This window comes from Siniperca chuatsi, linkage group LG18 (assembly GCF_020085105.1).
Source record: "Siniperca chuatsi isolate FFG_IHB_CAS linkage group LG18, ASM2008510v1, whole genome shotgun sequence".
NCBI classification, from domain to species: Eukaryota; Metazoa; Chordata; class Actinopteri; order Centrarchiformes; family Sinipercidae; genus Siniperca; species Siniperca chuatsi.
The window spans coordinates 28014471-28025748 of NC_058059.1; the positions used below are offsets into that span (position 1 = coordinate 28014471).

The window sequence follows — 11278 nt, forward strand, 5'->3', positions numbered from 1 at the left end:
CACGTAGTAAATGGTGTGTATAGATACATATTGAATCATCGAAGAGATACACAACCATTCCAACCTTTGAAAGTGCTCTGCTGCTAATACAAATGGCTATGAGTTTCAATATTGCAATAATTATTTTAATTATTTTCTTTGTTGGCAATCCATTCATAAAAACTCATGGGTTTCTCACTCCATCGTATTTCACCAAGCCTTGCAGTTATAAATGTTAGTAAGGAATTAATGAATCCAGCAAGTTCTGTTGGAAGAGATTACTAACCAAATGGATTTTTTTCATCTTGACAACCGTATTGTATATTAATGGCGTATTAACATTAATGCAGTTGTTAGTACAAACTTAAAAACCCTTTCTCAATGATGTCATTTTAAAAAGTGGTGCTGAATTCTGTTCCAGACACGAAGCAGCTGACAAGCGATCCGCCCAGGACAGAGGGCTTTTGGGATGCGTTCTGCATCTCAGTGGCTGTCCTGGTTTCAGCCCCAGAGATGCCAACACATTCCCTCGGTCTGGATAAAGGATCCACTGTAACTGGAAGGGTTGCTGGCGTCTCATTCATGCTGATCTTATGCACTTCCACAGCCTTCTCTGTCCTAGTTTGGGAGGGGTAGCCTGATGCCTGACACATTTCTAATTGCTATTAAGGCCCAGAACACATTTCCAAGCAATCACTTCCTGTGGTCACTGAAGGGCTGTTTCATGCACACAGGTTACTGCCGACGCTGCTACAGTTCTGACTGTTTCACGTCTGTACCGTTTTGTCTGAGCTTTTCTGGTTCTTTTGAAATGGGTGGGGCAGAGCTGGAAAAAGGTGATGGGGTTTGTTGACAATAAGAAAGATATAAAGTAGCACCTGACAACTAACCTGAAGCTGTTTCCTGGAGATTGCCTGGCATTTGTAAGATCATGATTAAATTCTTTGCCTATATGAACCATAGAGAATGACTCATCATGCGTATTCTCTGTCCCCGTCCCTCCTTCCTTACTCAATTCTGAATGATTTGACAAAATGAAGTTTGGTCTTGAATAAGTGGGCAACACATTTCATGACCCAGCAGAAGCTTCCTTTACACCTCAGCAAAAGAACGCTGTAGGCGCCCTCAGATGCATACAGTATCGGCTCTTAAAATGGAAAAGAAATGAAAGCATTGATAATCCTGTAAAACATTTAATGAACAACATAAAGAGAAAGAAAGATGATTAATACAACCAATAAACATTCACATTTTCTTTTTCCAAATTCTTTTCCAGCAACAATCAGCACAGATTTCCAAACTCAGACAGCTTAGACCTTTCAAAGACTGTAGTGAAGTTTGCTGTCCTATGACTCTGCTACATGAAAAAATATTTCAACACATAAACATCTGAAGAATTAAGAGTACAAAATGACGTCATTAGATTGTCTATAGATCTTTTAGACCTTTGTCACAAAGGCAGTGTAACTGTAAATAGACATGACATTTTTCTTTTCTTAAAAATAGAAACCACCTGATGACCGACTGTTGCCTTGATGATAGTGGACCACGTCCAGACCGGATCGCTCCCGCTCAGGGCCAGGTAGCTGGCACCGAGAGCTGTGGAGGCTGTTAACGAAGATATTTACAGTTAGACGTCACCGTTTGGGATCAGGTCTGCCCCCTACTACGCATTCCATTCCCAGTCTCCAGTTGGAAATTCCCGGCTAACCGATTGTAAGAACAACCTCCACGTGTTCCGGTGATGCAGCTCCGAAAAAACAGGGCAGAACACGGACAAGGCTTAAACTATCGCTGTCCGACGAAAACACGAAACGTATGTCTGGAGGATAATCAACAGGGAGACAGAAACACCGTGTGCTCAACATGTTGTCGCATTTCTGCATCGTGCACCAGAGTCCGAGCACTAACGGGAAGGGCTGTTGCATTCTGACAAATAGAAAGTTGGAATTTCCGACATCTTTGGGAAGCAGCGCTATTTGAGAACAGCAGTAGGACATCAATTGTCTTTTTTTCTTCTTTTGATAGTTCCTCTTTGCATGCATTCAGCTGGGGTCCATAGAAGCACCTTTATATAATGTAACATAGCACCATTTTTTCATATAGTTTTCCTATTATACTGGGACCCAACCATTGGCATGCATACACTCGAAAATCTTTATTTTCTGGGTTACCATTTCTAAACGTAGCATCGTTTCAAACGTTACAAGGCAAGTAATGAATATTCATACAGTACTTTACATGTAGAAGATGAACTGATACAGTACACATTGAAGAAAGTGCTAGAGTACAAAACTTCCTTGTTTTTTAAGTCTTACGCTACAGGACTATAGGACACACCAGTGCATTACATTACATTTATCTAAATATACACCTTTTCACATTTTCATTATTCACTTCAGTTCATTTTTAAATGATTACCAAACATCTACACCTCTACATTTCCCACTCCAAAACTCCGATGGCGAACAGAAGGCAAAACGAAACGTCTCTTCAGGATGCAAACATTCACATCACTCCACCTGCACGACCACAGACATACACGTACACTTTGTCAGCCGAGTCCCACCTCTTTACTTTGAATACTCAACCTGGATGTGACTATGTCGTCCAGACTTCTAGCAACAATCCTGTGAGAACTAGTTTTCTGTTGGCTTTGACCAGTGGATCATTCCTATTTGCTAAAACAAAGCGCATGAATGAAAATCAGCAGCGGGACAGTCAAACTGTAACGGTGCTTTAAGGCATCAGGGTTGGAACCATCTCCTGTCATCAAGTCCAACATCCCGTAGCCCTGCTCCGAGCTCCCTGCTGAACACCGGGGCCAAAGCAGCAGCTTGTACGCATGGTGTCATCACTTCAAAGTGACGGGCCAAAGTCTGTCTTCTTCCTCTCAAACAGCCACTGTTTGTCCTTTCCTGAGTGACAGGGAAGAGCAGCTGTGGTCAAAATATGGCTGAATACGCTGCTTCTTGTTGTGCTTTCATTCTGCTGGGATTCTGACAGAAGCACTGACACGTGCACTCGGCCACGACGCGGCAAAACTATGGGTATTTAGAAACTACAGACGGCGGGGACGCCGAGCGAGAGAAGTTCTTTCTTGACTTTGGAAACAAAACTCTTAACTAGCTTAAGCTTGACCACCAGCTAGCTGCTAACCGCGTCTCACAGTGCTGAGCTGAGCGCGAGATTCCTCAGCGTGAGGACGAGCGGCCGTGTCAGGACTGCGATGTGGAGACGGCCAGAAGCTGAAGTAGAGATGTTTTGACAAAATCATCTTAAATTGAAGTTAAATTCGGTTGAAGTTAAATAACCACAGCTGCTGTTCCCTGTCAGGGAGGAATGTCCGCTTTTTTACGGCCGCCTTTTAAATCTCCAGCGGGGGAGGGGCTTAGACGCGCTCGCTACAGTACTGGAAACGTCCCCGCTGATTTATTTCCATTCATGTCAGAATGCCAAACTGTGCAATTTGGCACTAATCATAGGGGGAATGCAGGGTATCAGATTCCCTAAACCACTTTATTTGGAGATCAAACTGAAATGTCGCTAATAATCTCTCACCGCACAGCACGCCGGTGCAGTACAGGTGAAATCTGCACGCAGTCGGTCTGTGAAAGGAGTTTGATTTAGCAAAGCGTGGGTTTGTTCAGTTGATGTAACACAAGGCTTAGCGAGTATCCCTTCCTTCTCTTAAGTGTTCTGCCGTCTTTGCCCGAATTCTTTCTGCTTCATTCCGTGCTCTGATTGCAAACAGCTCTTTGCTATTTCAGCAGTTTTCCACCTTTTCTCTCTGACTGCGGGCTGGAAGATGCTGACCGCTGTGTGGGAGTGGCACTGCCATGACATCACGTTGCACGATGCTCAGACATCAGAGTTGTCGTATTGCTGTTGCTAAAAGCAACCTTTTTAATGCAAGAAGTTACCAAATTCATAGCTTATAGTTTATCTTCTGCGTCTGACTGAGGGCTGAGTGTCAAAACGACTCGCTGGAAACCCGTCTGATGCTTTAGAGCAGCTCTGCAGTCAAATGAAGGATACGTGATTTGTTGGTAATGGGATCAAAAAGCAAAGCACTAGTATGCCTCTTTAAGGGGAACAACAGGCATAACAAATATGAATACATTAAATACCCACTTTTTATTATGCAAATAAGAGACTAACATTGTTAGAAATACCGACAAAGCATTTGCACCATAAATTATTTATCTATTCATTCATTAAATTAGATTTGGGATTTTAGATTTGTAATTCTTTTCAATCAGGGGTCACTGATTTTAGACAAATAATCAAAATCTCACTCAGCTTTCTTAAGAATCTTTTTAGCTCTGCAGTATTATTTCCCAGTAATAAGGAAACTTTTCTGAGGGTTCGACCAGGAGCATGCGCTACGAAAGCAGAAACAGGGATGTTTCCGAGCTGAGATCACCTTCCTTCTCCTCCTAAATCCTCCGAGCACAAACGTGAAGCGTCTGCTCCCACACCAGTCGGCTTTACAGAAGAGCACCGCATTCACCGAGATGAAGGTACTTTTCATAGTGTATGATACAAAAGTTTGTCCTTTTGGTAGCAGAGCCAAGAATTCCTTGAAAAAACATTTCACCTTTTTATGTTTGTGCTCGGGCTGTCAGTGCTTCTAAAACGAACGTCTCATTTATTCAGATGTGACCGTGTAGTCCCTCATTCGTCCAGGAGTGGTCTATCGTAGCAAAGGTTTCAGTCGTAGTCGTCTGGACGCTGTTTTCAGAATCAAGACGTTTCGGCTCCCATCCGGAAGTCATTCTCAATTGTGAAAATGGTCTGAGCAACACAGAGTAGCTTAAATTTCTGAGTTCTCAGACCATTTTCACAATTGAGAATGACTTCCGGATGGGAGCCAAACGCCTTGATTCTGAAAACAGTGTCCAGATGACTACGACTGAAACCTTTTCTACGATTATTCAGATGTATTCGAACGTGATCTGATGTCAAAGTGCGTGGGAGCGTGAACGCTGGTCCGTTCAGGTGTGGGGCCATTCTAAAACATTCCTCACATTACTTCTCACACGGTGTGGCGTCGTCACTTAGCGCCAGCAGCAACAAAAGCCTAGTTTACTGACAACCGGGCATTTTACAAATGTCCTCGTCGGAGTACAAGACATGGCCCGTTGAGCTAATAAACTGTGAATCTGAAATTCAAATAGAACGTTTTTAAGCGGCAGTTTGAATTTCAAATAAAACACGACAGCGTTAGTCTGTGCTGTCGCCAAACATTCATGGTAGAGTATCTTCACATTGTTCATTTCCACAGGATGAAATGTGCATTTCACAGAATTCAGCGAGTCTCAGTACATCCGACAATGATTACTTACTACGGCGTTTGTATTACTATACATAACTCCAGACGTCACCTCGATGAGAAGCTCAACACCGGACACGGATCGTGATGGAGTGCTGTTTAACTGCAGCTCCTCAGAGTCTATGAGCAGGGACCCATGATTGTCTCTTTACACCAAAGGCATTGATAGGAATGGTCCCTCTACGCCCGCTGATTACAAAGCAGCAGAACCAAGTGCAGCTTTTCTTTAAAGTGCTTTTATGGAGTGATATTTGGAATTCAAAAGACAGATGGCATTAATTCACATTCCACTTTCAGGAGAATTAATACCATGTCTTTATCTTAGTATCCTGGCTGAGGCGAAATCTGCCTCTGGAGCCAAAACCACTGGCCATCAATGCTGAATCAAATCAATGTCAAGAATCATTTTTAAAATAAATTGTGCTTTGAATTATACTTCCTACACTGCTTTATATAACTTCAGCCATTTATATGAAAATAAAACAACTCATTGAATCACGCCGGTTCGCGCCCTACACCGCACAACAGACACAGCTAGTCCGGTGCTTTTCGTGCAAGGCAAGTCTTTGAACACGGACTTCCTCCTACACCAAGACCAGTCATTGCAGTAGCACGGCACTGAGACGAAGGGCCTGCCGGAGACGCTGTGCATGTTCCACGTTCACTGTGACGGGCGACGAAGCTTTTTGAACTCTCTCTTTGAACGTCGGTGCAGCAGCTTAGTAATATCCTATAACACTGTCAGCACAATAAAAACAAAATGGTTAAACTGCTGACTGGAACTGGGTTTAAACTCAATATGCGTGTTTTCCATGGCCACAGTTTGAAAATACTGGCCATAAGAAATGTCTTTACAAACACAATCCCTGCCTGACATACATGTACTGCAGCAGCTACGGTGTTTGGAAGGCCACATGATGGAACCTGCCTTTTGAATGAGCATTTTGGTGCCGGCCTCTGGGGAAAATACATGTTTTTAAGTGTGTCTTTAAAAACTGCCGCAGGCAGCAGAGCACTGCGGTGTGAGGTATTAGATATGAGCTCTCCACAGCAGCACGGTGAAACATCAGCATCTGCTGGGCAACACACCTCCGTGATACAAGTCCAACCATCAGCTGCACGTAGTGATTCTCTAGCATGTCAGGAACCATGTTGTATATACTGTATACCGTCTCTTCTCAAATAGTGTATCTTTATTTACCTCAGCTGCAGAGAGAACCAGCAACATGTATTTATTTCTAATATCTTGTTATATCCTGTTTTCTAATCTGCTCCTTTTAATTTGCCGTTAACGCAAACAGAACCCTTCCTCCGTGTTTACCGGCAACAGAGTCCTGTTGTCGTTTCCGCTCTGCCGCTCCTCCCTTTCTCTGCAGAAACAGAAACACCCTTTTCATTCACGCTGTCAACAACAAAAGAACAGCAAAGTGGAGTTCCTGTGTTAAGAGCGGCGCGTACGACACGACTCTACGGTACTGACGGAGTAAATGCTTTGGAAATGTCCACTGCACCGAGTTAACCGTGCGAGCCATTACAGTTCTGTCTGCGTTGGCCCCGCCCTCGCTCTCCATTCCGTTCTATAACAACTACGACAGATGACGAACTGTTGGGACTAAATCAATCATTTTTTAAAGTAGTACTGAATTCTGATGGTCCACGTGTGTGGTGTTGAGCGGAGTGCCTATCTTGGTTGCGAGCCCTTGACTTTGGTCACCTTGGGGTCTGATCTTACAGAGACCTGGAGTCACCTTGTGCTGAATCCACGGTTTTGTAGTTCAGTCAAAGTCCGAAACGGGCTCTTTGTCGCGAGTGACCAGCTCTGCTTTCGTGCAGGTCGCATACAGTATACACAGAGCTCAATGTACCGCCAACTGCCAGTCAAGCTCTTATGGAGAAGCAGCACTTCGTGGCTTTTTAGGGACTCGCAGTCAAAAATAACACACAAGTAAGACGTAGACAACTTCATCAGTTCCTCATCAGCAGATAGAGGGGAGAGGTCAAATACACGGCTCTGCAGAAACGAGCTCATCGGGGCAAAGGCGATTTAAAGGCCCGACCGAGCGGGACGCTGAGCCCTTTCTACGCTAACACTCATTTATCTGCCCCGTGTGCCAATGAGTGCCGAGGTCATCCACCGACATCAAGGTCGCCAGTCCGGCTTCTACCTCCTCCTATCTGTTTACGTCCGCAACTGTGTAAACGCATTTCCATAGCACCACATATTCAAAATCAAACTAATCCTTCCCCCACACATTAAGCCATAGGTTTTGGTCTAATGTATTACTCAGGAAAGAACTCACTCTGATGTGTCATTTCAAATATTATCAGTGTGTCAAGGTCTAAGGGGCATGTAGTAAAATAATAATCTAAAATATCCTTCTCAATGTTTCAAGTATCCACAAGAGTTTTAAAGGCATCACTATACAGCTGGCACTGGGACTGTCTACATCAGTGCTTTCAAGCTCACTCTCAGGGCTCACGAGATGATTAACAGGATAGAAAAGCAGAAACAATTATTTCCGTAACACCTTTCCTCAGACTTTGCTCCAAATTTTGCTTTTTACTGAAACTTTTGCCACAAATAAATCGTTCAGATAAAGGAATCTGAGAAGGAAGTTCCTCTTGACATTGTTTTGTTCTAAGCGGTCACGAGCCCAAAGGTTTGGGTGCCACAGGGGCCCCCTACAGTTGCAGGAGGAAGAAATGATGACAGTTAAAAAGTGTGCGAAGCCACGTTCCTGCAGGCTTCAGTGCGGAGCCAGTCTGGGTCTCTCACGGGACAGTCTGCACTGGCAGACCCTTCACAGGTCGCTTTTCTGCGCTTGGATTGTGTACAGCACTGTGAGCCACACTGCTGCCCGCGCTCATCTCTTCCTTCAGCAAACCAAGTGTGTGAATCGCAGCTGTACCTGCTATGATTGCAACACACTATAAATAATGTAACTACAGCAACACACTCCTTAAGAAGCATGAGATCTACAGTGTCTTTTCAGACAGGGTCACTGTGGTCTGCTCTTCTCGGTCTTAACTGGGCTTCTGGGTGGTGAGAAGAGACGTCTATGTAGAAGAAATATTCATACAGCCAATTCCTTTCAAGTGTTTGAGGCTTCAAAGCGCGTGACAAATCAAATATTAGCATCAGAATGTGACAAACACAAAGCTCAACATGACAAACAGGCCCTGTGTGTGGACTCAGTGCCGGGTTGGACGGAATACTAGAGGACAGGTATTGCACTGGCTAGTAACACGTTTGCGTCTCCCACTGTAAACAGTGAGGTGCTTTCCTACTGACAATGGCACTCTGGCAGAGCAGCTCGGGAGGCTGCCGACGGTAAGGAAGGGGAAACAGCAGCAAGTCTGAGGGCTAATCGGGAACCGGGCCGCCCCCGGCCCCTCAGTCCTGCTGCTGCTTTGAGGCCGGACTGGTGTCTCCCCTCACCTCCCACACGTCCCCCACTGCAGACCGTTCTGACCGCATCCGTCTCTGCCACAGCGTTACTGCTGATGGGAAAGCTCCCGCAGTGTGACTGCATCACATGGGCCGGTCCCGGTCCCTGGACCTGGACTGAGCCCAGTTCTTCTGTCCATTTTTAGTTGCAGCTGAAATAGAAATGTAAAAGACTTAAATGTTAGCTGGTTCTTAATTGACCCTTTTCATAAAGACCTAGTTGTGGCGGACTGGCAGGTCCAGCTGTCCACGCTGTGTTTCGGGGGCGGACTCGTTGTCCCCTTCCAGTGTCACTCAGAAGCAAAGCAGCTGGAGTCTACAGTGAGCTGTATCGCTTTGGGTAAAAGCTCAGCTAAAGAAATGTACTGTAATGGGGGGGGGAAGACATTAAATAGCGGTGGGAAATGAAAGAATCAGCGGAGTGGGGTTCGGGCCACAGCCGGCTGCGGGAGAGCGGACCTCGGCAGCAGCAGCCGTGTTAACGCGGGGCACAGCAAGGACGGGATCTGGGGCTTACTGGACTCAATCACAGACCGCCTACTGCCAAGGTCAGTCCTCCTGCTCCTCGCTGTCCTGCCGAGCGTCTGTCCTCTTCTCCTTGTGACACGAGAAGATCCGCCGCATCTCCTCCTCGTACCGGATGAAGTTTTCTCCGAACCTGGCCCAGGCTTTCAGGGGGACCGTGATGGTGTTTCTGTACGGCTGCCGCACTTCGCTAATCTTTAAAAAGATACCATACCGGTTAGACCCGACGTCAAAGTAAAACCTCTTGTTGTCCACCCGAAAGGACGCGGCCTCTGGAAGGTCGGGGTTGTCGTCGTGAGTCCTGGATCCGGCTCGGCCGCGGTCGTCGCCGTCTTCGTCGCCGTAGTCTTCAATGAGCTGCGACAGCGCGTCTCTGAACTCGATGAGCCCCTGAGCGGGCAGCACTATGGTCTGCTCGATGCCCTGGCCGTAGTAGCCCATTGTGCCGTGTCCTTTGCTGACAGTCTGCCGTATGCGGAGGAACCGGCCCCTCTGGTTCTCCTTCAGGTCCAGAAAGTACTTCCTGTTGTCCCTCTCGATAAATTCGCTCTTGAGGACGCGGTGGGCACGGTCGTCGGACGCCGCGGAGCCGGTGGGAGACAGCACCGCGTGCGGCTCCTGCGCTCTCCGGCGGGAGTCGTGCGCGCGGCCCTGGCCGTTGTTGCTGTGCTCCTCGAGCTGCGGAGGCGCCAGGCCGCCCCGCAGTCCGATACGGGCATAATAATCTATGAAGTCTCCCAGGCAGTAGCGCAGAGCGGGGGCCATCGACATCGACAGCGTCAGCTTGCTCTTCCTGATGTTGTCGTGGCGGCCTCTTCCGATCCACACCTCGGCTATTTTCAGGAAGCGTCCGCGCACACTCTGCTTCACGTCCAGGTAGAAGCGCTTCTTCTGGATGTCGACGCGCTTGGAGGCTAACTCCTGGATGTCACTGCCCTGCTGCGGGGGTCCGGCGTGGACGTACTGCTGAGGATACGCGGGTCTCGGTGAGGCATCTGATGCAATCTTCCCCCTGCCTCTTTCCATCCCTCTGCAACATCCATCAGCCATCATGGTTTATATTCCAGCGCTGCACAGCTCAGGACGAAGCGATGCCCCCATCCCAGTGGGCGACTGGCAGGCGGAGAAAGCACGTTTGCTCGTGCGGCTGGCTGGAGCTACAAACAAGTTCGCGAGGTGCCTCGAATGACCTGAAAATGGCAGCTGGTTTGGAGTCATCAGCTGATCGAGTCCGTGTCCCGAATAAAGGTCAAGCTCGACTATTCAGCCATTTCCACTGCAAACTTCCATCACCTATTTGCCTTACAGCTACCCCTTTCACCGAGGGAGCCGGGGAAGCAGCCAACCTGAAATGGGAGGAGGCGTGCAATACTACGTGAACCCGATGAACCCATCCAGCCCCCCTCCCGGCCTGAGAATACCTCCGTTAAAGAGACACGACTTCCACAGTGGCTGTCGAGGCTGTGGTCCTCACACGGCTGCAGCCAGCTCATCTGCGGCTGTTCAGTTATTTGGATGATGTTGGTCAAAATTCAGATAGTTAGTGTCTCGCAGTGATAACACAAGAAGTCTGAATTGAGCTGTTGTGTCGTAATAATGACTTCAAATGTAAAAAGGAAACACCTAATGTGGTCGTTACGCAGATATTACACTTCCTGCATCACAGTGAGTAGTGCTTTAAAGCAGGTTAACGCCAGCCAGCCAGCAGTTGTCTTTCACCGAACATGACACTTACTTCTTCCCATGGATGTCTTAGACTCAGTCTGGCCCAGATCACAGGGACTGATCTCAGGCCCTCCCCAACAATTACTCCGAGCTGTGTGTGGGGAGAAACCTGGAAGCATCAAGCTGATCTAATACTGTGTTTGAGCGCTGCAAGACAGAAGAAATGAAGAGGTGATACTTGCTGCCAGACAGGGAGAGAGAGGTGAACGCTGAAGGAACACTCTTACACCCACAAATAATAAAGAATATAAAGCAGCGGAGTGATC

General features: G+C 46.9%; 1 protein-coding gene across 1 annotated transcript; it reads right to left on the bottom strand.

Annotated features, from left to right (window-relative positions):
* Positions 1–4873: 4873 nt before the first annotated feature.
* On the bottom strand, positions 4874–11210 carry purg (purine-rich element binding protein G). Its single transcript, XM_044173165.1, has one exon. It carries the CDS (start codon positions 10338–10340, stop codon positions 9312–9314), a length of 1029 nt encoding a protein of 342 aa, XP_044029100.1. The 5' UTR covers positions 10341–11210; the 3' UTR covers positions 4874–9311.
* Between the last annotated feature and the right edge of the window lie 68 nt (positions 11211–11278).